This window comes from Ambystoma mexicanum, chromosome 1p (genome assembly GCF_040938575.1).
Source record: "Ambystoma mexicanum isolate Mex_15411 chromosome 1p, UKY_AmexF1_1, whole genome shotgun sequence".
NCBI classification, from domain to species: domain Eukaryota; kingdom Metazoa; phylum Chordata; class Amphibia; order Caudata; family Ambystomatidae; genus Ambystoma; species Ambystoma mexicanum.
The window spans coordinates 289,804,250-289,831,791 of NC_090921.1; the positions used below are offsets into that span (position 1 = coordinate 289,804,250).

General features: G+C 49.7%; 1 protein-coding gene across 8 annotated transcripts in view; it reads right to left on the minus strand.

Moving 5' to 3' along the window:
* The window catches only part of LOC138569251 (uncharacterized), a 557,461-nt gene that overhangs the window by 56,153 nt on the left and 473,766 nt on the right, over window positions 1-27,542 (minus strand). For 2 of the 8 annotated variants that reach the window (XR_011303199.1, XR_011303200.1), the window contains 2 exons: window positions 18,387-18,412; window positions 13,184-13,321 (listed from right to left, as the gene is read on the minus strand). The exons of 4 other annotated variants lie outside the window; for them this stretch is intronic. Coding sequence is in view for 2 of the 4 variants with exons in the window: in XM_069647101.1 (XP_069503202.1) it covers window positions 12,998-13,321 (324 nt within the window). In the remaining 2 variants the exon portion in view is untranslated. Of the gene's footprint in view, window positions 1-12,894; window positions 13,322-18,386; window positions 18,413-27,542 lie in introns of those variants that run through there. 2 more of the 8 variants (XM_069647101.1, XM_069647105.1) reach the window with 1 other exon arrangement.

The following is a 27,542-nucleotide window of genomic DNA, read 5'->3' on the forward strand; positions in this document are numbered from 1 at the left end:
CAGAAGGAGCCAAGTATCCTGTGAGTGAATGCAGACCCAAGGACCCGCCAGAGAGGAGCTGGGAGGTTTGGCATCCGGAGTATGCTACTGTCCCTTCAGACCACTGCTTTGCTGTCAACCTTAGAAGACCTGCGAGGGCGCTTTGACCCATTTCAGTAGTGGGAAGAACTACTTTCGGCACATCCTGTTTTCCTGCCAAAAGAGCCTGTTCGGAGTGTTCCTGGCCCGTCCAGTGAACTGGCCAGCTCTACCCTGAAGGGGCACTGACATTTTGAGTTGGGACTCGAAACTTTGAGGATCGACACTCTCCCGCCAAATTTCGTGGACTTAGCTCTAAAGAGGCACGATCTAGGAGAGTGTGTAAATCCGCAAGCCTTTGTGGTCCCTGCTTCACTGCACTCGGGTGACGGTCACTGAGGGGGACTTTTCCGCCATCTCTACTATGCCTGACTCCACCTGCACCAGAATTTTCTTTCTCCCCCCCTTCGTGGGCGGAGTTGTGGCTACTGTCCAGTCACACACTGGTATCCCGTCCCGCAGCACCTGAGAGCCGGAATCAAGAAGTAAGGGCGGAATTTATGACCTTAGACAACCTTGACTAAACTGGCAAAGAATGAGCTGGATTGAAGCTAGGGGGCGGTTAGTACTTGTATATCTTACTGGTGGCTCCTGGCTCATCCATTTGTTTGTACGCACAAGGGTTCCTTGGGATCCTCTTCTTGGCTGGGATAGCTCGGGCGCCATGGCCTGCTCCGAAAGTCGGAATCTGCTTTGTCCGTAAGGGCAGACCAGTCCCTGTCGATCGGAACTTCTACCCCCTTCAGGACCCTCACCTAACTGTCCCAGCATCTTGAAAAGGTACTGTCTTCGCTTTACGCACGACCGAGAGTTTTTACGCACTGCTTGCACATTGAGCACAAGGGCTGGACTCAGTGGTCGAAGTGAGCGGGAGCGGTGCTCCTCTACTTTTTTAAATTACCTTTTTGCAGCTCCTCTACTTTTATTTTAAAAGAAACCATTCCGGAATGGTTTCGTTTGAAAATAAAAGTGTAGGAAGAAGTTGAAACTTGCACTTTCAGTGCACTGCACTCAACGTTCCCTTAAAAAGCAGGTACAAGTGTTTGGGGTGTGTATTGTGTGTGGGAGGGGACGTTGTGATGGGGTTTGTGGGGAGTGGGTGCAGGCCAGCAGGGAACATAGTTCCACTACTTCTTTTCGTACACTTCGACCACTGGCTGGACTGCATAAATTAGGGTTTCCACCCTGAAGACTGCCTAATGCTATCATTCTTGTTAACTCCCTTCTGTTGCAGATTGTGGACGTTTTACTACCTATATTGCATTAGGCTACAGTAGTTGTATATATGCTACATAGTGATTTGCTTGAGTGGTAACTGGTCATTTATTGGTTTGGTTATTCACGTTATTTTATGGGCCTAAAATAAATGTATATGTATTTTGGATACACACCTGCCTAAGAGTAATCTGTGGTGTCTTTACTGTGTGTGCTCATTGTGGGCTTCTGATCACTCTCATCCCTTCTGAGACTTAGTCTTGATCACCTGCCAAGCTACCTTGATTGGTCTGGTATTGTCCAAAAGGTTCCTTGTTTCAGTAAACGGGGGTGGCCTCCTAAACTTCTGTCCACCAGGCCAGAGTTTAGAAATCCACTCTAACACCATTCTCCTCAAGAATTACAGCATCATCATTCACACTTGCACTCGACGAAATTCCACCCCTGAAATCATAAAACCTTGTAACTACCACCATAAAACAAGATTCAACAGTTCGCTCCTCTCTATCAAGCAGGAAGCCAGATGCCTAGAAGGAGCCTGGGGAAAGAACTCCTCACCACCAGGACACCCCTCAACCACTGCAGCCACAAATACAAAACAGACGAACGCACAGCTAAAGACACCAACTATTACTCCAAGAACTTTTATCCGCCTCCATTCGTACACAGAAGATATTCAACAACATCAAACCCCCCCACAGACCACCATCCATACACCCACCCACTGCAATATGCAACTCCTTTATAAACTACTTCCGCTCTAAAATACACATCAGGTAAGCCCTCCCCTCTACTCTCCCGCTCCCACCGACTTCTTCCAAACATTCCAACACATGACACACCTTGCACCCCATCTACACGGACCCCCTCATCTCCCTTACTGCCAAAACAAAACCTGCAAACTTCCTGGATGATGCGTGCCCAAATCAAGCTGCATCCAATTGCACCGCCACACGCTCTATGCACTGGTTCAACATCATAAACTTCACAAACAACCTCTGGAACCGCTTCCAATCTGACTTTCAACCTGGACACAGCACGAAGAGGGCTACTCTTCACATCCTTGATAACCTCTACAATATCACAAACAAAAGGACACACAGCACTACTCATACTCCTCAACATCTCTGTATCCTTTCATACCATCCAACACGCCATTCTACTCAACATCCTACCCCACAGGTTGAAAATCTCAGGCACCGTCCTCAACTGGTTAACTACCTTCCTTACAGACAGAACACACTGTCTCCATGCCCTCTTATCGATTAGGCCCCATCCCGGTCAAGTACGGGATCCAGCAAAGCTCCTCCCTGTTTCCACAGCTCTTCAACCTTTGTTTAGAATTCCTTGAACAGACCTTTAGCAAACATAACGTCCATTTCAACCAGTATGCAGACACATAAATATACGTTCAAATCTCATCCCCTTCAAAACTCCACATCCGCAAAAGCGGTCTCTCCTCCATCATCACCTGAATGGCCACACACTTCCTGAAGCTCAACCCTTTCAAAAGAGAATACCTCCTCATCTGCCTCCCCCAAGCACAAACCCCCCAAGCACAAACCCCACCTCTCCCACTGGATCAAAGAACTTGTCACAGACAGTCCACACATATTCCTCTCCACACCTGTCAAATCCCTTGGCTTTGCCATTAACCCCCACCTTTACTTCACACACCATACAGCTGCAGTCACCAAAACAAGCAGTCTACAACTACACCTCCTACGAAAGATTAGACACATCCTTCCGCCAAATGACTTCCGCAGTCCAAGCACTAGTACTGTCGAAACTGGAGTACAGTAATGCATTACTCTCTGGACTCCCCAACAGCACACTTACCTGGCTGCAAGCCATACAAAATGCAGCAGCCAGACTCATCCTCCAGCTATCCAAACATTCACAAGTCGCCCTAGCTCTCACCCAGCTCCACTGGCTCCCTGTACCCCAGAGAATTGCCTTCAAAGGACTCTACATTATACTCAAAGCCATCCACCACCAGACCCCATCGTACATTCAAGATAAATCCAAACCCATCACCCACACAAACACCCGAGAGGTCAGCCAGTATCTTCTGCATATTCCACTCTGTAAATTTACATGCAAATAAAAACGAGCATTTATCCAGTGGGCACCTGGTGCGTGGAACGCCCTACTTCTACACATCTGCACTGCACCTTCCAAATGCGATTTTCTGTAAGAGCCTCAAAACGTTTCTTTTTGCCTGCACATAACGCTGCCCCTCTCCTGCTACCACATGTCTATTCTAATCTTCCTATCCTATCTTGAAAACATTGTGTAACTTCTGTTTCACCTCCCATCCTTTCAACCTTGTAAGGCGCTCCGAGACCATCTGGGTAGGGCCAGCGTTAAACATAATGAAAATAAAGAATAAAATAAATACGTGGTTCATGAGCGCAGCTGGCAAACATGTTGCCGGGCTCAGAGATCCTCGGAATTCCTAGGTAGAGCTGGAACGGGGTGGGGTTGCATAAAGGAGTGGAGGAATCTTGTGGGCGCATGAATGGGGAGACAGGGAAGTTCTTGAAAGGTATGTTATGGGTTGGATTCGCCATTCATTTATCACACCGAGAAGACTGTCATTTTGCTACTGATAAAAAGCACCTCACTGACGTTGGTACAGCAATAATGAATATGAACATTCGGATGTATTGGAGAGCTATAGTCGTAAACAGCAAAGTGAATAAGTAGGAAAGAGTTTTATAAGTAAGCCCATGGGTCTAGCTCACTTTTGCCGTCCTCTACTTTCACCAAATCACTTATTACCAAATTTGTTCCCACTTTTTTATGGCTGCAAATAAAGATGGTAAATTGGTGTAAGGTATATATATAGGAGGGTTTGTTAAGAGGGGAGGAATGTGGGGGGTCTCACCCCCGCACATTTTGCTGTAAAGAAAGTAGAAAAATCGGTTAAAAGAAATCGGTGAAACTGTAGGTCGATAAAGAAAAGTTGGCCAACGTTCATAGAACCAGCCCATGGAAGTAGCAGGGTAAAAGGTTAAGCCAAAGTATAGTTCAAGCCAGGGCAGGATGGCAGATGGTTAGGGGTGCAATCAGGGCATCACACAGAGTCTTTGCAATACTGTCCAACTGGATGACTGTTTGGCAAGCCAACCTGGAAGCAGTTGGCAAAGTGAAAATCGGTGGGGTGGTAGCTTCATCGGGAGGATAGCTCAGGGGCAACACGCTCACCTTGGAAATAAGACAACACTGAGCAACACAGGTTCGATCCACGCTCAGAAACCTTAGGGTATTAAGCACGTTATAAATAACTGATCATAATATAATATATGTGATTATCATATTTTGTAAAAAAAAAAAGAAAAAGCTTTGAATGAACTAAACTGCTTTGAAGGAACCAGAGCGGGGGTACTGCAGGGCCACAATCTTAGAAAGACTTAACTTGGCGAGGTTTTTGTAAGCTATACGTATGGTTATGGCTCCCAGGCAGAGTACTCGTGTGGCCACCCCTGACCCTCAGGGTATGTAGCCTGAGTGACTCTGAGAGATAAAAATAAGTATTCCTTACTGGAGGGTGTCTCAGCCGGTACGCTACCTGCGCGTTTAAGACTGTGACAGAGAACCTGTAAACTAGCCCTTGTTATATGTGTGTGACCCTCCCAAGGGTGTTGCCCTTTTAAAATGGGCCATGACTGCGTGCACGTGCCTCAGAACAGCTGGATGGAACAGTTGGCTCCGTCTCCCATTTCGGGCCTGCAGGCCCACACCATGTGATCGGATCGCTGGCCTGGGCCCCACAGATCAACATGGTGCCTTAGTTCCGCCCAGGACACCCTTCATCCAGGACGCTCCCGGTATCCACGGTATCTCCAGCACCCGTTGCCCATGTCCCACCAGGTTCAGTGCTGTAACACAGTTAGTCTGGGTGATCCCGACAACTTACCAAGGTGCTGACCCCCCACCCAACACTGGTGAGGCTGGCCGTGTGACCACCACCAGCCCCACAAAAGTGGCAATGAGGGAGAAGAACCAACGCCATGCTCCCCGTTCACTGCTGACCCTCCTTTTCAAAAGAAAAAAAAGGAAGAAAGAAAAGGAAAGTTGGGACTCTGCCGCTGCCACAATGTTCCCCCGAAAGAAGAGGAAGCTGCCATGAATAAGTAGGAGTGTGCCAGGTCGCGTAGACCGACACTGCCCGCCCACATCGTTATGTAGGTGGACCGCCATTGCGGTCCTTCTTCCCATGGGGGAAGTGACGTTGGGATAGGGAGGGGGGTCGAGGGGTTTCCGGCAGTTACTGCCATGTTTAATAAAGAGCAGTTCACAGACGTCCCGGCTCCGGCGTGATATGTGTGTTTGCGGTTTGAGGCCTGAGCAAAACCTCACACTTGGTGACGAGGGGTGTTTGACACCCACCCGTGCCAGACAGAGGCCCGCAGTCGAGCGGTATTGCGTGTCGGTGCATCGGCGTGGCTCCACCTGAGGCACCGACTCGCTCACGGAGGACCGCGGTCGAGTTGCTTGGCGTGTCGGCGCTCCTCAGGTGAGAGCATGCCCCTCAGCCAACACGCATTCAGTGCTGGTGGCAGCCACGACCCGCAGGCACTACAGGCACGCCGCCTGGGCCACAGAGTGCGCTGGAGGGCCACCATCAAGGCCAGGGAGGGCCCACTCCAGTGGCTCCACAGGAGCCCAGGAAAGCACTGCCAAAAGCAGCGCAGGATATGCGCATACACAACGGCCCAGAGAGGCCAAGCCAAGAAGGCTTTACTGTGGCCAAGGAAGGCCCATCAAGTGCACATGTGGACATATACGGCACCCACAACTGAATCACAGGCACAAAAAGCACGTGCCACAGGATCACAAACTGACCCAGGAGCAATTCATCACACTAGGAAATAAAATTTGGGGTACACCCAACACCAGAAGCGCTAGCCATCATGTCAAACCCATCAACCCCGGCGGCATCCCCATCAAGGGGAGGAGGTACGTCAGCTGAAGTCACACAACAGGCGCAAGCAGCAGGTGGCGCCTCACAGAACATGCCCATGCCAAGCCCGTTCTATGTCAGGGACACCTCCAACCTGGGACCCAGGTGGGTCATATGGCTACGTGACTTCAAATTTTACACGGGGGCGATTGGCCTAACAGACGATGCAAGGCTCAAAAACATGCTGTTTATGGCGGTAGGCCCAGCCATCAGGGACATAGCAGGTGAACTATTGATTGTGGACACGGTAACCTACGGAGAACTACAAGGCAAATTATCAGAATATTTTGCCCCACACACAAACATTGACTATGAGCATCACGTGTTCCACACCACGAGACAAGAAAAGGGCGAATCGATGGACAACTTCGTGATGCGTCTACGCATCAAGCTAAAATACTGCGAGTTTCACAGATACTCCAATGAAGAGGCGCTGAGATCCCAGGTTATTGCAGGCCGCATCATTCAACCATTCAGAAAACAACTGCTACAAAACAACGGTCCCTAGAAGAAATTCTTGCGCTGGCTCGCATGGAAACAGCTGTAGAATCGCAGCTGGACAATTTAGGCAAAGTCACCATCCAACACCCAACAGCCAACAGGGACACGATTAACAAACTATACGCCGCCCCCACACAAGCTGGTAAACGAACAGATGCCACATGTTATCGCTGCGGATATGAATATCCGCACACGGGTGAATATCCCGCGATCGGACAACAATGCGCTGCATGCGGTAGAATGGACCATTACAGAGTTTTATGCAAGAACACACCAGGACCGGCACCCATCAGGCAGAGACACCAGGAGAGACTAAGACGACTTAGCCTACCTGGTGGCAGAGGCGAAGGAGAACAGGTGACATCAAGACGGGAAAACAAAACCCGAAGGAGCTTGTACGCACGAGAGGACAAGAAGCCATCAGATGGCTCAAGACGGTCCCAGAGGAGGAGGTTCGGCAGATACATTGAGATGCGATCCCCATCCAGCAGTGAATCTCAATCATCAGATGACAACCAGAGGAAAAAAGGATATGTGTGGGCTCTTAACAACGCCACGGCCACCCAGCACAGCCCCAACCTCACGTTACAGGTCAACAACACCCCTCTAGAATTCCTCATAGACACTGGGGCAACGGTTAACATCATAAGCGAACAAGCATATAACTCACTTGTCAGCCCACCAAAAATCTGCAAGGCAACAGTAGACATCTACCCATACGGCGCAACAACCCTGCTACCCTGCAAAGGGACAATATCGGCATGGTGTGTGCACAAATCTCATGCAGCGAAAATTCCCCTACACATACTGAAGACGGAAGCCAACAGCGGGTGTATTTTAAGCTTTAAGACAGCAGTGGAAATGGGGTTAGTCCACATACTATACCAAATGATGGCCCACAAGTACTTCGCCAGACCCGACGCGGTGGAACAAGCGTTCCCAAACCTCTCCAAAGGCCTGGGGAAACTCAAACACAGGAAAGTGCAGCTTCACATTAACCCAGAAGTCCCACCGGTCGCTCAGCACTATCGCGGAATACCCGTAAACATTCAACACCAAGTAGAGGAAGAATTAGACAAGCTCATTAAACTTAATGTCAGTGAACCTGTCTCAGGACCCACCCCATGGGTGTCTCCCATAGTCCGGTCCCGAAAAAGTTCCCAGATGGATCAATACGTCTGTGCATAGATATGAGAAGGGCCAATGCAGGAATCGAAAGGGAAAGGCATCAAGCCCCCAGGATCACGGACATGATCCACCTTCTCCACGGAGCAGAAGTCTTTTCCAAGTTGGACCTCACAAAAGGCTACCATCAAATAGAGATCGCGCCCGAGTCCCGATATAGAACGACATTTGTGACGCTTTTGGGGCTGTTCCAGTACAAGAGACTCAGCTTCGGAATCTCATCTGCAGCTGAAATTTTCCAGGAAGAGATTCACAGAGTCATTAGGCATGTACCAAACTGCTTGAACTATTCAGACAACGTATTGGTTTTTGGAAAAACCAAGGAGGAACATGACACGGCCCTTCAGAGAGTGTGCGCAGCGCTGGAAGCTGCAGGACTGACACTCAACAAGGCCAAATGCGAATTTGGAAAAGGCTCTCTACACTTCTTTGGAAATATCTTTTGGAAATATCTTTTCCGACAAAGGAATGTGGTCGGACCCTGACAAAGTGGCTGCCCTCAATTCAGCCTCGCCTCCAAAAACTGTAACAGAACTGAGGTGATTCCTCGGGTTGGCCAGCTACTGTTCAAGATATCTCAAGGATTATGCCACTGTCGGCAACCCACTGCGCTTGTTAACACGCAAAGATCACCCCTACACGGGGTCTGAGTACTGCCAAAAAGCCTTTGAAACAATACGCAATGCCAACACGAAAGCGGAAGACATGGCCTACTTTGATACCAAACGAGACACGGAAGTAATAGTTGACGCCAGCCCTGTCGGACTGGGAGCCATACTAACACAAAGGGACCCGGAGGCACCCGCCAGCGTCTACATAGTGGCCTACGCCAGCAGAAGCCTCACCCCCACAGAACAGGCCTACTCCCAAGCAGAAAAAGAAAGCTTGGCGGTGGTATGGGCGTGTGAGTACTTTCACCTATTTCTGTATTGGAAGGTGTTACCATAATAATGGATCATCAAGCCCTGCTCACGATATATGTTGACCCAAAGGCGAGAATGCCCCCGAGGATAGCCAGGTGGGGTTTGCGCTTGCAAGACTACAAGTTTGTAATCAGACACCGCCTAGGAAAAGAGGATAACCCGGCAGACTACCTGTCCCCCCACCCGACAGGGCCAGCAAGCCCCTAGCCATCCATTGCAGACAAGTACCTCAACTATGTGGTGCATCACCTACAACCCCTGCCCGCAGGGTGGGCAGACATCATTACACAATCTGAAATCGACCCGGCTCTCAGGATCGTCAGACACTGCATACAGGAAGAAAGGAGAGCACACTTAAAACAACAAGCAAAACAAGAACCGGAGGAGGTTCAAGAGGACATCAAATGGATAGACCAAGTCCGAGATGAGCTCTCCATAGTTGATGAACATGTCATCCTAAAAGGGTGCAAGGTACTCATCCCGAGAACACTGCGAGCAGAAATAATACACACGGCACATGAAAGTCACCGAGGAGTGGTTGCCACTAAGCGACTACTAAGACAAAAGGTCTGGTTCCCAAGGCTAGACACAATGGTGGAAGAAATAGTAGGCAACTGCCCAACGTGCGAACAAGTAGCACCACCCCCACATCCAAACCCACTCCAGATGTCTCTCCTACCTGGTCATGTGTGGGAAGAGCTAGCAGTGGACTTATTCGGATCGTTGAGAGACGGCACATACGTGTTGGTATTAATAGATGAACACTCAAGATTCCCGGAGGCACAAATTGTGGACAGCACAGCCGCCTCGAGCGTCATCCCTGCCCTGGATCGCATGTTGTCCACTTATGGAATCCCACGACTAATAAAGTCGGACAATGGGGCACCATTCATGAGCCAGGATTTTGCCAAATACATGGGATTCCAACACAGAAAAATAACGCCTCGATGGCCACAGGCAAATGGCATAGTCGAGAGGTTCATGGCCAACATTAAAAGAACACTGCAAATAGCCGCCATCCTCAACAAGCCTTTTGAACAGGCCCTCTACCAATTCCTGAGGGACTACCGACATACCCCTCACAGCACAACAGGGATATGCCCGTCTGATCTGATGTTCAGAAGACCCATCAAAACCTGGCTACCCGAAGACATCCGTTCCGTCGATGCGACACCACTGGAACAGGAAGCCAAAGAAAGAGATCAAGCTGCGAAGGCCAAGATGAAAGAAACGGCAGATCACAAAAGGAGGGCACAGGAGTCAACCTTGGAACTGGGTGACCAAGTGTGGATGTGGAAACCAAAACAACGAAAGGAGGATGGCACCTTTGCGAGGGAACCACTGACAGTGAGGCAGAAGAAAGGAACGATGATCAGGGCGCAGAGAATGGACCACTCATCAGTAACCCGCAATGTCTCACATTTCAAGCGCAGGACGGCCAACCCTGAGAGCGCTAGGGACAGATGTGAAGACAGCGATGAAGGAAGACCGCGGGATGAACCCTATTTAGGGGACACTGAGGCCTCCGAGGGCGAGGACCACACAGTGCGATATGAAGGGACTGGTAATACCCTGAGGAACTCAGGGAGACGGCAAAGAAGTCACATAAAACCTCACAGACTCACTAAAGAGATGGAGTGAGAACTGGCAAGGACCTTGCATGTTAAAAGGGGGGGGGGAGATGTCAGGTTGCGTAGACCGACACTGCCCGCCCACATCATTATGTGGGTGGACCGCCGTTGCAGTCCTTCTTCCCATGGGGAAGTGACATTGGGCTATGGAGTGGGGTCGAGGGGTTTCCGGCAGTTACTGCTGTGTTTAATAAAGAGCAGTTAACAGGCGTCCCGGCTCCCGCGTGATATGTGTGTTTGCGGTTTGAGGCCCGAGCAAAACCTCATAGAGTGGATGCCCAGCGCCCTGCCGGCAGATAATCCCTGGCCACGGCCCTCTGCGAAGAGAGTGCTTGTGCGGCTGGGATGAGGATTGGCCCTTAGCCCCTGCAGGATCTGTTAGCAAATGTGTTTGTTGTGCTCCCACCAACGGGATGCCCAGAAAATACCTGCCACCACAACCGGAGCACCATAACAAAATATAGCCCTGCAGCATCCGCCGCCAAGAAATTTACTTTGCGCGTGCGTTGTGGTGAAAGGAGGTGTCCCCCTGCCGGGGAAAGAAGCGCAACCTCTGCGGTAGTGGTGAATATGCTAAATATCTCCCACCCGGTGAGGTGAGTGATCAGCCCGTCTAGCTAGCAGCGGCAGTGCATGTCTGCGCTCTCATGCGCCGGTAGGCCCTGACAGACATACCCGGGTCGCCGGCGGTAAGTACTTTAACAGCTGCATGTCGGAGCGAGTGAAAAATGAAGAGCTACGGTGTCCGAGCTGACGTAGCGAGCCCACCCGCCCCACAATGATCCCAGTGCGCCCAGCGGCGAAATACTAGAAGCGCCTACGGGCTGAGCTCTGTTGTCCTGCTGCACCGAAAATTCCCAGGCCGCCCGGTGGTGAAAGCAGTCAAGTGCGCCTGTGTCGGAGCTATGAAGATAGAAGCCCAGTGAGATCCAGGGCCATGAGGCGGTGCGATAATGCAAAACTCTGAGCCAGGAGTTTTCCCAAACTGAAAAGAAAAGTAAATGCATTTGGCCCTGCGGGTATCCCGGCCCATCGGCAGTAATTTGAAAGTAATAAGGTGAAAGAGGGAGAAAGGAAATGCCCAGGAGAAGCTGTTTTAAGAGCACTCCTTGCCAACCCAGTGCCGAGATCCTGCATGCAGCCTAGTGGCCTACATCTGCACAGCATACTACGCCATTACAGTGCACAGTGGCACAGAAACGGGAGACCTCTGCTGTTTGAGTACTGGAAGAGAATGTGCCAGTGCTGCACTGGCAGAGGCCTGCCAAGAAGAACTAAACTGGCAACTGCCCTAGGTAGAATAACATGAGGGTTGCACCTCAAGTTTGAGTGCTTGTGCGCCCTCTGCTACCGGCAGCATCCTGCCAACATCTCCTGCCTGGGGGAGCGAAAGAAGTGGCACAGCCCCGACACCTTGCCACCAGTGTCGCACTGCCTGCCCCACCATCCATGGACCAGGCTGGTGTGCTGCCTCATCAATTGCAGTGACTCCTGCCTGGGGGATTGTGAGCAAACATCTCCCGCCTGAAGGAGCAAGAGACCAAGGGGGGCCTCCTGCTGCCTTGGGAAGAACACCAATTGCAACTGCTCAGCTGGCAAGTGGGCAGGCCATCCGCCTCTGAAGTCACTCACCTGGCTGAGGCTCTCAATCTCAGAGTGCTCACGCATCCAGGTCATGAACAGAACCGCAAGACCCCCCTGCCGAGAAGGTAGGTGAGTGACATGCTGCCACCCCTGCCCTGTCAACATCCAGAAGCATTCACGCCTGAAGGAGCCAGAACATTGCGCAGCATAGATGCCCCTACCACCAGTATCTCACTGCCTGCACCAACATCAATGGACTAAGCCTAAGTGGCCCCCGGCGCCCCGGGTGAGGCTGTGCAGGCCACTAAACTGTGCTATCGACTGTCCTGAACTGATACAAGTGCAAGGTTAAACTGGCTGCTTGCAGCCCCGCAGATGCTTAAAGAGGACTCGTATTTTGAAACTGTGAGCCTGCCTGCATGTTATTTCCACACTTAAAGTGGTCTCAGCCAGGATATCTATGCAAAGCTGTGCTCCTGCAGATTGCCAGAATGCTCTAGGTAGTGCCAGTAGCAGACAATGGTTTGGTATATGTTTGCAACCACTTGAGTCCCTATGTATGTATCACTGGTTTATCCTGCGATTCATCTATCCTACAATTCCCAAGTGCTCTAAGTATTGTCTGTAAAAGGGATTGGAGGGGTCAGTTTGCATTTCAGTAACATTTGTCTTTATTGGTGGGCAAAAGGAGCTCACGCACGCACGTGCCTCATAGCGGGGCTAACCCCTACTCTTTGGCTCCTTACATCATATCAGTAACATGCATAACATTTCCCCCTTGCTTACCCAAATGATAGAGTCAGAGACATTCTGAAAGTTGGAAACATAATATAACATTTTATTGGAAAAACATATGGTCACATAATTTGGAATCATTTTATGAGGGCGGCCCTCCAGCCCCTGCTCAGGTCTTATGCCTGGCACCAACCATGGTCCTTAGCCAGGTGGCTCTGCCGATCCCGCCTTACAAAGTCCCATGTCCAAAGCCTGTGAGCCATCTCACACCATTCCGTTCTTGCGAGAACGGCCCGCACTGGATTCCACTGCCCATTCAGCCATTCCTCCAGAGAGTCTGGAGCGAATAAGGCCACTGCATCGGTTGTTGAGGAGTCCCAACCGTTCCTAGTGAAATCAGCGTCCGTGTCACCCCATGCTGCCTGAAGCAGCCAGTGGATGTAGCGCACGGACCAGACCGCAGCGTGCCTCCTTCTCTGGGACCGATCTCGTAACTCCGCCTGCGACAGAAAAATTAGTTAGTACCTTAAATTGCCACCATCACCTCTGAAAAACAAATTGTAAAAAGACATTCCTACAGTGCCACCATCACCCTATTAAAACAATATCGTTCAAAAGACATATCATTCCTCCAGCAAATACCATCTCTAAGTCCCCTCACCTTCCCCTTGACCAAACCCATGAACTTCCGTTTCCTGTCGCAGTTTTCCTTACAGCTTGGGTGGGAGGATGGTTGTGGTCTCTGCCAGGGCTGGATGAGAGGTCTTGCTCTCTCCTCCCTGGCTATTTAAGGCCCCTGAGGTGCCGGCCGTTTCCGTCCTGACCTCCGAGGGCACCCTGACTGCGTCCTCCCTATAGGATGCGAGTCCACGCAGGGGGCGGCCCGCTATATGAGCTGTGCCTCTAGCGCCCCCTGCGTGGGCTGGCACATCTGCTGAACAGCTGCAGAGTCCAACAAAGGAACAGTTGGCTCTGTCATTTCGGGCCTGCAGGCCCATACCGTGTGATCACGGTCCTGAAGTCCTGGCCTGCTGGCCGGAACCGTGTGTTCCTGGTCCTGCAGGTCTCGCTGGTCTGGGCACCCCAGATCAGCATGGTGCCCTGGTTCCATCCCCATGGGCCGCCAGGGTCAGTTTTGTAACACAGTAAGTACAGGTGATCCCGGCAACCCACCAAGGCAAAGCCAGCGGTGTGACCACAGCCGGTCCCACAATAGCATTAACATATAAACATTAAAGCAGCTGTGGTCTTCCTCTACCCTAGTCTGTCTTTGATTTATACGCTGGGGCCTTGCTGGTTGGGTGTGTGGGGGCGGGTAAGCATGCCACTCAAAGGAATGTTCATGCCCAATACCGTTATGCAAATGGTAACGCATGGGCTGTCACGGGTAAGAACATCCGTGGTCCTAGGCCTCTATATTCCAGCATTGCTCTGTACAAGGAAAGTGCTTTAGACATACAATTTGCTGATCTGATGGAAAACTGCTGGGTGTGGGTGGGGGCTGGCAATCTCCAGGCCTCAACAGGAAATTAGAAGCATATGATGGGGGAGCACTGCAACCATCAGGGATATGATGAAAGAGTCGAAAGGGGAAGGCAGAAGCACTCGGGGTGTGTGTGAACTGAGCACAAAGGCCTAGCAACAACCGTTCTTTCCTGCGAGGATGGGGGCTGTTTACAGCTGCCCGGATGGAAGGCTGCATGAGATTTTGAACAATGAAGGCCTCTGCATCCTGCTGCTGGTGGCGGGGCGTTCAGCCCAAGGTGACATTCAAGGGCATTAGCCCTCCTGCTGGGGGCATTCTGCACGTCAATACAGCCATGAGGGCATAACTTTAACATGCAACCCACTCCTGCCTTTGGGGGACACAGTCTAAAGGTATGTTTTAGATATGGTGGGGCTGCTGTGTTAAGCTGCATGTTCTGTTATGTTGGTTTCGTAATGTGGAAGTAGCAAGTCAAAGGTGCGGCTGCAGGGTGGTCAGAGGTATGGAGAGGCCGTTGAGGCATCTGCAGGGGTCAGGTCCTAAAAATACAAGTGGGGGGACTCATCAACAAATGCAATGAGATGTGAAATTGCCAGAAATTAGCATTTGGAGGTGGAATATGCGCATGCCATTAAATTGGCTTTGCATAACCACCCAAATTGCACAGGACAAATAGCATTTGCCTTTCATAAAATCAACACGCAAACAAAACCAAGAGAGGAGATTTTTTTCTAATAGTGTTTCTGAAAACGTTAAAAGATGTGCATGTTTTAAACTCCAAGAACCAATAAAATGCTTTCCTTGGAACTTGCAGTACCGAAAAGGACATTTGACCTTTATTTATTTGTTATTTTGCATCAGTGCTGACAACTGCAGTTTGATCCCTGAGATCGGCTTTAATTCATAAATTCGAAGTGCGACGTGTGCATTTTAGGTATGTAATTTGATTAACTGAATATTTGTGTCTTGTGATTAATTGAAAATTGAATAATTTGAATATTCGTTTTTTTTATATGTATCGATTTGTTTGTATATTATGATAAAGCTCATTTTGAGCTATACACATAAATATGCATTAAAATATTCTCGCAGTCACTCCTATCCTTTCAAATTTGAAGTCACCTCTAGTCTGCTGTGCCATTTACTTTCTGAAACGTGTGCTCTTTAAACTTTCAAAAACACTAAGTGTCAGCACTTACATAACGGATTTAATACATTTTGAAATAAACTCACACTTCTTGCAGGGTATTTTTCAGAGTGAGTGAGCCAGAGTGAGAGTTTTACTTTAGAGCAAAACATGTCAGTTTAGTCCCTAGAGTGAAAAGTGTAAAGGAATTGTTATGGTGCAGCCTCTTGGCGGCATTGAGCAGTGCAATGTTAAATAGAATGTAATATATAAAATAACCAAAACATCCTGTTTTTGGAGTCTGCACTGAGTCACAGTATCATTGGGGATTGCCACGGGTATGCAAAACCTCCCACACATCTACTGGGAGCCTTGGTATCCCTACTCTCTAAGTACAATGAAGCCAATCTTTTAGACTTGCATGCCACATATTCTAATGGAGCTCTGGGAGAAGAAAAGGTGACAATCTCCAGAATGTGTTGGGTGTGAAGAGCAAGAGGTGCACGCAGCAGGTAAGCGGGTGTGACAAGGGGCTGCTGCCAGCTGAGTACAATGGCCTACACTCAGCCCCTCCCCCTCCCTGCAGGGGTAGTTCACCCTCCCGCCCTCCAGTGAAGGCTGCATGACACAGAGCAATCGGGGCTCCCCGCCTTCCTGCTGGGGGCGGGCATTCAGCACAAAGTGAGGTCAAAGGGAAGGAATCCCCCCCCCCATGCAGACAGTCACCATGTCAATACAGACATCCAGGCAGGCACCGAACCCCTGCTGTTGTGGAACACTTAAGCTTAGTTCTTGATGAAGGGGGTGGGGCTGCTGGTATAGGCAGCAAGCAGCATGTCAATAGCACCTTACCATCTCAGTCCCAGCCATGGGGGACGCACTAACCCAGGAGGTTATGTCAGATGTTCGGGACGCACTAACCCAGGAGGTTATGTCAGATGTTATTGTTTACAACACATACACCACCAAGTAAAGGACTGCTTTAAAGTGACAGACCTAGGTTTAACAGCAGTGATTTATGGAAGCAGCAAGGAGAGAGGGTTCAGGGTGCGATTATTATCATAGTGGAATGGGGTTGAGGGGAGGGGGGGTGCCAGTGCTGTATGGGTGTTATATGACTATGCGGGGGTCTGCTGAGGCAATGGGGGGAGTCCGCTGAAGCTTTGTGAGAATCTGTTATTATTTTAGGATATTATTGAGCACAGGCCTCGCATCGTTGCAAGTCATAGGGGGAAGTACACAGTGAGGAAAGCAGAGATACATGTGAGCAGGGAGAGGATAACAATGGGAGAGTGGGAAGGCTGCAGTTTGGCAGCAGGGGATCTAGAAGTAACATGGGGAGGAAAAAGAGGGAAGAAGATCACCCAGTCTCAGGTTCGGCAGGGTGTGAGCAGCCATTTCTTGAAGGGGAGGGTCCTTAGTTCCTTCCCGAATTGTAGAAGCAAAGGGGCGACTCGTTTTGATGGGGAGGAAGTTTCAGAGTTGGGGGCAGGCAGAGAAGACTGCAGAGTTCTGGTTATTTCCTTTCTGCATTGGTGAAGTTCAAGTCTGCAGAGGTCTTTACTTATAGAGTGCATGCATCTCTTTGAGACTGTGCAAGTCTGCTGAAGGCTATGGGAGGCAGCCTGCCTGGTCTCCGGGTTCAGCCCAGAGACTTCGGGTTTCCATGCTCTTCTAGTCTCCGGAATTTTTGGGCGTCCCAGTAACTCCGCCCACAGCTCCATGTGAATGGCCACAAAATAACCATTAGTGAGCAATTACATGGAGTATGGGCCAAGACACAGTATGGTGCGGAAATCCTGCCCATATCTCACTCTACATTTATTTATTTTATTTATTTATTTTTATATTTATAGAGCGCACTGCAGCCCTCGGGCATTGAGGCGCTATGAAGGACACGTAAGAAGGCATGATTCAGGGTTACAAGAATGCGGCCCCACAAAAATTCTTGGTGCAGAATGATAAAATACATGGTGAACAGTTACAATCAGCATTCCAGGGAGGCAAACAGTGAGTGCATCTGCTTAAGGCTATTCAGGCATCTATTTAGACAAAGAGCCTAGTCTTGATGGCTTTCCTGAAGGCAGCGTGAGAGTCAATCTGCCGCAGTTCTGGTGGGAGAGCGTTCCAGTGGGTGGCAGCCATGTTGGGGAAGCTTGAGCCGCCAGCGCGCACTTTGTGTGTGATGGGTGCAATTATTCTGTTGGCGTAGGCCGTTCTAGATGGTCTGGAAGTGGTGTGGGGGATGATTCTGTGGGCTAGGTAGGGTGGCGCCAGCCCATGGAGGCATTTGTGCGTCAAGGCCAGTGTTTTGAACACAATCCTCTCCCTGACGGGGAGCCAGTGAACCATCCTCCTGATTTCCGAGATGTGGTCGTGTCTTGAGGTGCCTGTGGCAGCTCTAAGAGCGTTGTTTTGAGCTAATTGGAGTTTAGCCAGGTTTTTGCGAGAGGTCCCTGCAAAGAGTGCATTGCAGTAATCAATCCTGAAGCAGATAATCGCCCTGGCAATAACCACAGCGCTTGGTGTTTAGGTTTTTCACCCCCAACATGTGGGCGGGTGGGTGGAGTCTTGCGCGGGTGTGGGCGTGGCGTCCAGTGATGTAGATCTCCAGGTTTTATCCTTTTAAATGTAGGCAGATCTGATGGGAAGGTCCTTTCAAGGATATGATACGTTTTCTGTGATTACACTACATAAGGGTCTGCTGAGGATATGTGATTGGCTGCTGAGAACTATGTGAGAGCTGATTTGGGCTATGTAAGAGTCTATTGGGGCATTGTGAGTGCCTATTGGGGCAATGAGTCTCTTGGGGTAATGCAAGCAGCTGTTGGGGTGTTGGGAGTGTCTGCTGGGGAGACTGTGTAAATGTTTGTTTGAGGCGGCTGTCTGAGGCTCCGTTGTTATGCTTGTTATACGTACACCATGGCCACAGTAGCCTGTTCTGGGTACTCACAGTCAGTGGGAGGTTGGAACGCAGATCTAGGATGAAGAAAGAAAGAAAAACCAAGGTTAAGGAGATGGAACCCAACATGAACTGTTCCATTCCAGAATTCATAGTTCTGCTTTTTGATCTATACATCTGGGACTACAAGCTACAGAATGCCAAGAAAATGCCAGGACCGAGCACACAATCCCCCACTTACAATGGGGCATGCTGGCATGTATTAAAGAAAGATGCAGCATTTTATGCTGACGAATATGTAGGCTCCGTTGAAAATAAGGACCATTATAACTCATGGAAACAGGTATGGTTCATTGTCACCAAAGGGAGGTCAAAGGTCCATGGTAGCCCACAACAGCGACATGAGGGAAGAGTCTCTCTCCCTCTCACACAAACACACACACACACACACAACACAACCTCTTTCCTCCTACCCCCGCAAAAGAGTACAAGCAAAATATGTGTTTTAAAATGTATATATTGTGCTTTTGTAAGGCGCTTATATGTCAAGAAATTGTGTTTCAAAGCACCCACAGGGCAAAGGGGAGGGATGATGGCAACAAAGTAAATAAAATAAACACATGCACAGGAAAGGGGCGATCGTACTAGGCCTCATGAGCATTCAGAACGTGCAAGTGCAGGGAGAGAAGGAAGGGACAACTGAAGGAGTAAGTTGTATGCAACTGTCAGTGCCTGGCAGGTATTGCCTATGGTACAGAGTGATCACCTGCCAAGAATAAGTACAGGCATGTGAGAACATAAGCCAGTGGTGCATGAAGGCAAGTGCTGGGATGGGGCAGAAGGCTGAGGGTGATTGGGCGGAAGGCCAAGACCCGGAAGGACACGTAAGGTCCCAAGCCACCAAATATAAGCCAACATTTGCCAATTTCGCCCTCCCCTAAAAAAGGGTACCTTTAAAACTCTTTAGGCCAATGGATAAAGCTACACGCTAAACGCAGGAGTGTAACAGACACACCTGCTACTCTACCATTGCACGTAGGCACCAATATTCAGGGGTCCCCAGATTAGCCCACAGCGTATACATGGGTAGTCTAGTCTGTATGGGTCAGAATGGCAGGAATCTTAGGTGTCCGTAACCACATTTTTCAAGGAGCCCCCTTTATTATGTGTTAGATCACTGCGAAGTGCAATAAATTCGTTAAGGTGTTGGCCTACACAGGCCAAAAAAACCTAACCCTCACTGGCCAATCCAGCAAGCCCTGTGGGCATTGCCCTTTCGCTCTTTGGGGTAGTCCGGTCTTCACAGTGTGCTCAGATCTGCCTAGTCTGCGGGTTAACCCAGAGACTCTGGGTTTTTACGCTCTTCTCTGGGTCTCGGGGGAAGAACGTGTATTCTCTGGGATTTCTGCCCATTCCAGTAACTCCACCCACACCTCCATGAGATTGGCTACACAAAGACCATTAGTGGCCAATTACATGGAGGTGTGGGCGGAGACACTGTATGGTATGGACATCCCGCCCATATCTGGCACCCAAGTTAAAACCACGGGGAGTGTTTAGTTTTTATCTTTTTCCTTCATGTGGGCGGGCTATTGGGGTGAGTCTCACGAAGATGTGGGCGTGGCCTCTAGTAACGTCAATCTCCAGGTTTTTGCTTTAAAAAAGTAGGCTGGTCTGTGTGTTTAACTTTCAAAAGGTACAATTATCCAGGTTAAAGCGGACTGAGTCATACTGCTCTGATAAGAGCAAGCACTAATCCTCTACAAGAGGTCGCAAAGAGTATTCTACCTTTTTTCCCTCTTTTTTTCTAACTTCTACCACTCTTTTCTCCTGCTTCCCACTCCTCCCCAACTCTTCTATCACTTCTCTCCACTTTCTCTCTTTTTCCCTAGATAAAGCACGGCAGCAGTGACTTCTGAGACTCCCCACCTCCAGGGCACGGGGGAAGAGATGCAACTAGTCTGTCACAACCGGAAGACCTGTAAAATGCATCACCAACTGCATCTCTTCAAAAGTTCAAGAAGATGGCTGAAACATCTGCTGCAGGCGTGAGCATCAGCAACATGTATGGCGACGGGGCGGACGAGCAGACACCACTGCCACCCAAGAAGATCTGGATCCCCCCAGTTTTTAAATAGAGCCTGAAGAAACACAAGGATCTGGTCGACTTGCTCCGAGAACTGTGCGCAGAACCAACCTTCACGACTAAGCCCCATGGTCAGCACGTGAAAATATCGCTCACCACAGTGAAGGACTACAGGAGCGTGATGCACGCCTTCACCAAACAGGTCTTACAGTATTACACCTTCCCACTGGAGAGAGTGAGGTCCCAGAGGTTCGTGATCCGTGGCCTCCTGGCAAACACCAGCGTTGGAGACATCCCAGAGCAACTTGCAGGCACTGCCTCCCAGTGAAGAGTGTTGTACAGCTGACCTCGCCAGAGGACAAGAGCAGGACATTCCTTATGTTTGTTGCCACCCTGGCAGCAACCAAGGATGGAAAACCCATGGACCTGACAAAGATAACACGGTTATGCAGCTGCACAGTTAGCACCGAAGGGCAGAAGAGAACCAATCATGTGCTTCAACTGCCAGCGCATCAGCCACACATCTGTCTTCTGCCATCAGGAGCCACGCTGCATGCGATGTGGGGAGAACCACGCATCGCAAAATTGCCCCCAAGGCCGAACAGAGCCGGCAACCTGCACCAACTGTAAGGGACCACATGCCGCCAACTGCCGTGTATCCCCAGCCCTGACCAGAGCTAAGCAGGATGAGCAGCAGAGGAAGGCACCATGACCACTGCAAGCTCCACGGAATTCACCAACCACTGCAAATGACTCGCAGAGGAGCAGCGGACAACACCAACCACACCAAAGCACCGCACATGGCCATGACTCAAAACAAACAGCTGCCACGCAGAGGAACAACCCACCTCACCCGCTACCAGGCCAGTTCTGAATCCATCCACCACCCAACCTGCCGCAAGCTGCCACGTCAGGGGAACAGCGAGCCTCATCGACTGGAAGACCATCATCGTGAAGATCCCAGCTTTTGTTGCAGAGCTTAATATCGACCCCACCATGACGACGGCAACAAGGCTCATCCTGAGCCTATTCCCAGGCGAAGAAGTGAAACAACATGGCATCTAAACCCAGCTACGCCATCTTGATGTGGAATGCCAACGGTATCCAGAAGAAGACAGACAAACTCCTTCACCTGATGGAAACAAGAAAGGTGAGTGCTACTTTGCTTTCAGAGACACACCTGCAAGCAAACCAGAAGCTGAGCCTGGCAAACCACAGAGTGTACCGGACCGACCGACCTGCAGGAGCCAAAGGAGGGGGGACAGCAGTGATAGTGAAACGATGATTGACCACTATGAGATTGAACTCCCACCCCTCAGAAGCATTGAAGCCACTGGAGTGCCAGTCAAGACTGCAACAGGGCCACTCTCGCTGATTGCTACTTACTGCCCCCCCCCCCCGAAAGCAAAGCTGGACCTCAGAGACCTGGATGCTTTGCCGGAATTGACGGTTCCAACAATCATCGGAGGAGACCTCAATGCCAAACACGGATGCTGGAACTCCAGGACTGCAAACCAGGGGGGACGGACACTGCTGGCGTATTCCAGGAAGAACGACTGTGTGGTAGCAGGCCCGCCTGAGGCCACGCACTACCCAGGTGTAGCAAGTCACAACCCAGATGTGATGGACATTGTGCTACTGAAGAACCTGCAACACTCTGTGGAGCTGGAAACACTGGTGGAGCTGACCTCGGACAACAAACCAGTAGCAATCACTGTGGGAGATGAGATGGAACCCTACCAGCAGGCAGAGAAGTACAACTTCAGAAGAGCTGACTGGGCCCGCTACTAGAGCTGAACAGCAAGGTCACACCAAACCCGCTGAGCACCAAGGAAGACATCGAGAGGGCTGTGGAAGACTTTACAACAGCTGTCCAGGAGGAAATCAAGAGCATCGTTCCAAAGCAGAAGACAAACCGATGCTCCATCTACGACCTAACGAGAGGCATCCAACAGTCAATCGCTGACAACAACTGGGCCAGACGCCAGTGACAGAAGCTCTGCACGGCTGATCTCCTGCAGAAGTACAATACGCTCACAAGACTCTTGCAGGAGTAAATCAGACAGCATCGTGGAGAGAAGTGGGAGACTGCAACAGCCAAGCCAAGCTGAAGGAAGCGAACAACTGAGTATGGAGAATGACTCGTCGCCTGACTGAGAAGAAGGAGACAAGCCTACCAATCCAGGGATGAACCCACCTTGCATGCAGCAACAAGGACAAGGCAGAGGTCCTTGCCGAGACACTGGAGGCTTTGTTCACCCCGAACAAGGTAACTAGACTCTCAGACGGAGTGGAGGAAGAAGTTGAGAAGCATCTTGCAAAACACTGAATCGGGATGGGAGCATAAAATATCAAGGAGTGCACAAGCTCTGAGGTAGCAGGACTTGCAGAGAAACTGGCGAACGGCAAGGCACCAGGGAGCGATGGAATAACTAACCTGGCAATCAAGAATCTCCTGCCGGCATCAATGGAACGCCTCACAGAGATTTTCAATGCATGCATGAGGCTTCAGCACTTCCCGAGATCCTGGAAAGAAGCAAGGGTCATCGTTTTCAAAAGGCCGGCAAACCACTGAGGGATCCTGCGAACTACCGCCCTATCAGCATGCTCTCTGGATTATCAAAGCTCCTGGAGAATGTCCTCTTCGCCCGACTCAGCGACTTCACCTCCAAAAGAAATCTACTAGCAAAAAAACTGTTTGGATTTCGAAAGGAGCATGCAACAACCCATAAGCTGCTGAGAGTGGTGAACATCATCAGCCACGGATTCAACATCAAGAAGTCCACAGGAATCGTCTTCTTGGATGTCGCCAAAGCATTCAACCGAGACTGGCACAAGGGACTGCTGCACAAGATGATTGGCCTGGGATTTACGAACTACCTGGTGAAGACGATTGCAAACTACCTGAGTGTCAATAACACCTTCCTCAGATGCTTATGACTCGGTTTCAAAATCCCCCTCTTCCTCCTCACCTGATGAACTTGGTTCTGACAATGGGATCTTCTTTTTTCTTCTTGTTGGTATCTCCCTTTTTTTTTAGAAGATAAGGTCTGCTACGGAAAGAAGCCACAGTGCCTGCTTTATCAGACAGGCAAGGGACTTCACTCCCGGAACAACTGAGTGTATGGGTAAAAAGCCTTACGGCATAAAAAAAAACCAGGAGAGTAGTAGGATGGTTAAGCTGGTGCACAGTCAAAGTCCACAGCAAGACAGATCCAGAAGATAATGGATAATACAAAAGGACCGGTGGATGGAGGAGGAAGAAGACAAAGACGGAAACCACCGGAGAAAGTCAGGAGAATGGGAAAGAGGACCACCGCACAGGAAGAGGACCACTGCAGCAGAGAGTCCACGGAAAGAGGGAAATCAGAACAGATCCTAAGTAAGAGAGCGAAGGCAGACGGTACTGGAAGCGAGGAGGAAAGCCGGGAGCCTGGGGGGAAGCAGAAAGAGAGAGCGAGAGAGAGAGAGAGAAAGAGAGAGAGAGAGAGTGAGAGAGAGAGAGAGAGAGAGAGAGGAAGCGTGACAGGGCAGAAAGGAAGCCAGAGCGAGATCCGTAGCACAGATCAGAAAACTGGAAACAGAAAGAACCAGGCAGAGAGGAGCCAGCAAGAATAGATGCGGAGCACCGCTGAGGGAAATAAGCCTGAGCGTAGCAACAAAGCTGAAAGGAAAGCCTGACGAGTTGCAACACGTTGGCCGCCGGGAGCTGAATGACTAAAAGCTTCCGGGCGGCGGCCATGTTGCAGGAAGACAAGACCGCGTATGGAAGACACTGCTGATGCGTGAAGGGATCTTAAATGGAGTCGGCTCCTCCAACGATTCCACAGCCTCCAGCCCCCGGGAACCGTGACACTGGGAGGCTGCACCTTCCATGTTGCCATGCGGTCTGTGATGCCCTCATCACAACCCATCGGAGCAGCCATGCCACTGGGATCGAAACACGGACCCTTCCTGTTCAACATCTTCACCAATGACATCCCGACAGATCTCCACAAGACCGACCTGGCACTTTATGCGGACGATGTTGCAGTCATCTCCCAGTCATTCAGCGAAAAGGAAGTGGCAAAGAACCTGCAAGTGTTACACTCACGAAGCGCTGGTCCCTTTGGTCTAGAAGCCGGCTCTGCGGTTCCGTTCGGAATGGTACCTCCAAGATGGTGGATCGCAGTACGAACGGTTCCGCTATTGCCGTTCCAGTCCTCTCACGTTCGCCAGAGGTACGGCGTACTGCTCACGTGACTCTTCATAGGCCATGGAGACTTCCAGCTCTTCGCGTCGCTACTGTGCTAGCGGATGCTCCGTGAGTTCGCAACTAGGCAATCTCAATCCTTCGTAAAGCCTCTACCTCTACCATTACTAACCCCTCTTCTCTTGACCTTCCAGATCCTCTATCCAGCATTCTTGGCAGATACATATTCCCCGGATTCATCTAGCGTCTCATTCTGAAACGCTGCCTCAGAGTTCTCGAGTTACTGCATTCTGGGTATTAACAAAAACTCTCGTCCAAGTCCCTTCCTTCTTCGAGTATTTTAGGATCTGATTCTACTTACCTTTACTTTCTTCTTACAGACTAGTGTTCCAGTTACCACTCTCTGTGTCCCGTATTCTCGGCTTCTCTCCTGGTATTTCTAATCCGGCTGGTTAAGAGGTCAGGGAAATCAGTCTCCTGCCTGTTTTTACCCATTTCCCTTCCTGTACTGCTACTATTCATCTCTTCGCTTCTCATCTCTCCCCTCTCCAGAAGCAGTCTTCCGATACTCAACGCCATGATCGAATAGGAGTCATCAGCCTGCGAACCACACTCAAACCACACTCCAATCTTCGGATCCTGCGCTCGACCAGGGTTTTCTTCCCCAGAGGGTTTCCCTGACTGGTGCGTACCTCTCACGCTGAGTTTCCCTACCGGTTGAGAGGTTTACGCATTGGTCGGGGAGATTCTTGAGCTCAGCATTTGCTTTCCCGTTGAACATATCAGTCTGCTCAGGTAAGACCTCCAAACCTATTCAATCGGGAGTTATTGTAACTAGCCTAAGGTTCTAGTATTGCATAACAGTTAGCGACGCCCAAAATAAAAATATAAAATAAGGCTACGGCAGACTGTGATTCAATGGAACAGCAAATGCAACAACTAATTGCCGCCATGCAATCAATGTCCCTAGAGATACAAGCTCTTAAACAGGATAATGCCCAATTACGACAACAGGTTACTCGTGCCTTCTCAGACTCTCCTCCAGTATGTTTGAATACAGGCAAGTTTGACGGAGACCCACACAAACTCAAGGAGTTTCTTGATAGCTGCACTGTGCAATTTACCTTCAAGTCCCGCTTCTTTCCAACAGACAAAGATAAGATTGGCTTTGTGATTTCTCATTTGGCCGGACCTGCTTTGGCCTGGGCTACACCTTTAGTGACCTCTAATAATGTGATCTTGGACTCTTATTCTGCTTTCACCAACAGTTTGAAAGCAATGTTTAGTAGACAAGAGATCTCGGTATCCACGCAAGAAAGACTGTTAGATCTTAGACAAGGTAACAAAGACCTACTTACCTATATCACTCTCTTCAAACAGCTTTCCTCTGAGTCAGGATGGCCAGACGATGGGTTGCTCACCTTATTCCGACGAGGACTTTCAGACGAATTAAAGGATGAGGTAGCTAAGGTTCCGCGTCCGGCAAATCTAGCGGATATGATCACACTCATCATGCAAATCGATTACCGCTTACATGAACGTTCTTTTGAAAAGAAGAAAACTAGAGGCATACGATCTCAACTCGATTATCCCCCCGTAACAAATAAAGCTATCACTTCAGACGAGCCTATGCAAATAGGAACAGTGAGAGGGCCCCTATCGATAGGTGAGAAAGAGAGAAGGAAGAGTATGGGACTATGCATGTATTGCGGAGCTTCGTCTCATAAGTTACGAGATTGTCCTTTAGTTCCCCCCCGACGCACTCCAGCCAAGGGGTCGGGAAACTTCAAAGCCCTACCGCAGGGGGAACAACGGTAGGGGCGCAAGATTCTGATTCCCCGAAGAGAATCCCTGTAAATCTGGACTCAGTAGCAACCACTCAAAACATGGTTATTATTTCTGTTACTCTTGTTTTTCACACTCAGATGGTACAGAACATACCTGCTCTGATAGATTGCGGTGCTGCAGGGAATTTCATTGATGACCAATGGGCCAATAAACATGGAATTAACTGTATACCCAAAGCGATGGTCACTCCTATTCAAGGAGTGGACGGACATCCACTAAGTTCTGGTCCTATCCGAGAACAGACAGAACCTGTTGTCTGTCAAATTGCCTCTCATAAAGAGACCTTATCTTTCGATTTAATCAAGGCAGCCCATTTCCCCATTATATTGGGTCTCCCCTGGTTAAGGAGACATAACCCCTTTATAAATTGGACAGCAGGTACTCTTTTCCTCGGCTCGGAATACTGTGTCAGCCATTGTTTAGCCAAGGAATCAGTTGGCATCTACATCCCGACTGAAAACTCGATCCCTTCACCAGTATCCTCAATAAACAACTTGGAGATTGTTCCGGAATGCTATTCTAAGTATCAGTCTGTCTTTTCCAATCCCCAGTTCCCTACTCTACCGCCTCATAGAAGAGATGACTGTCACATTGAACTTCTTCCGGACAAACCTATCCCGTTTGGGAGGATGTATGTCCTTTCCCAGCAAGAAAAGGTAGTCCTCAAAGAATATCTCCAAACCAATTTAAGGAACGGGCTCATTACTGAGTCGGTTTCCCCGGCCGGAGCCTCTCTCTTCTTCATTCCAAAGAAGGAGACTAATGAACTTCGACCTTGTATTGACTACAGGGGTCTTAACAAAATCACAGTGGCAGATAAATATCCTATGCCTTTAATCCCTGACATCTTGGAGGCAGTCCGAGGAGCTTCCTTTTATACTAAACTGGACCTTCGCGGAGCATACCATCTCATCCGGATTGCCCCTGGAGACGAATGGAAGACAGCATTTCGAACCCCATTTGGGCATTTTGAGTATCACGTCATGCCTTTTGGATTGGTGAACGCACCTGCTGTGTTCCAGCGTTTCATGGACCATCTGTTCGCAGATATTCTATTCCATTTTGTAATCATCTACTTAGA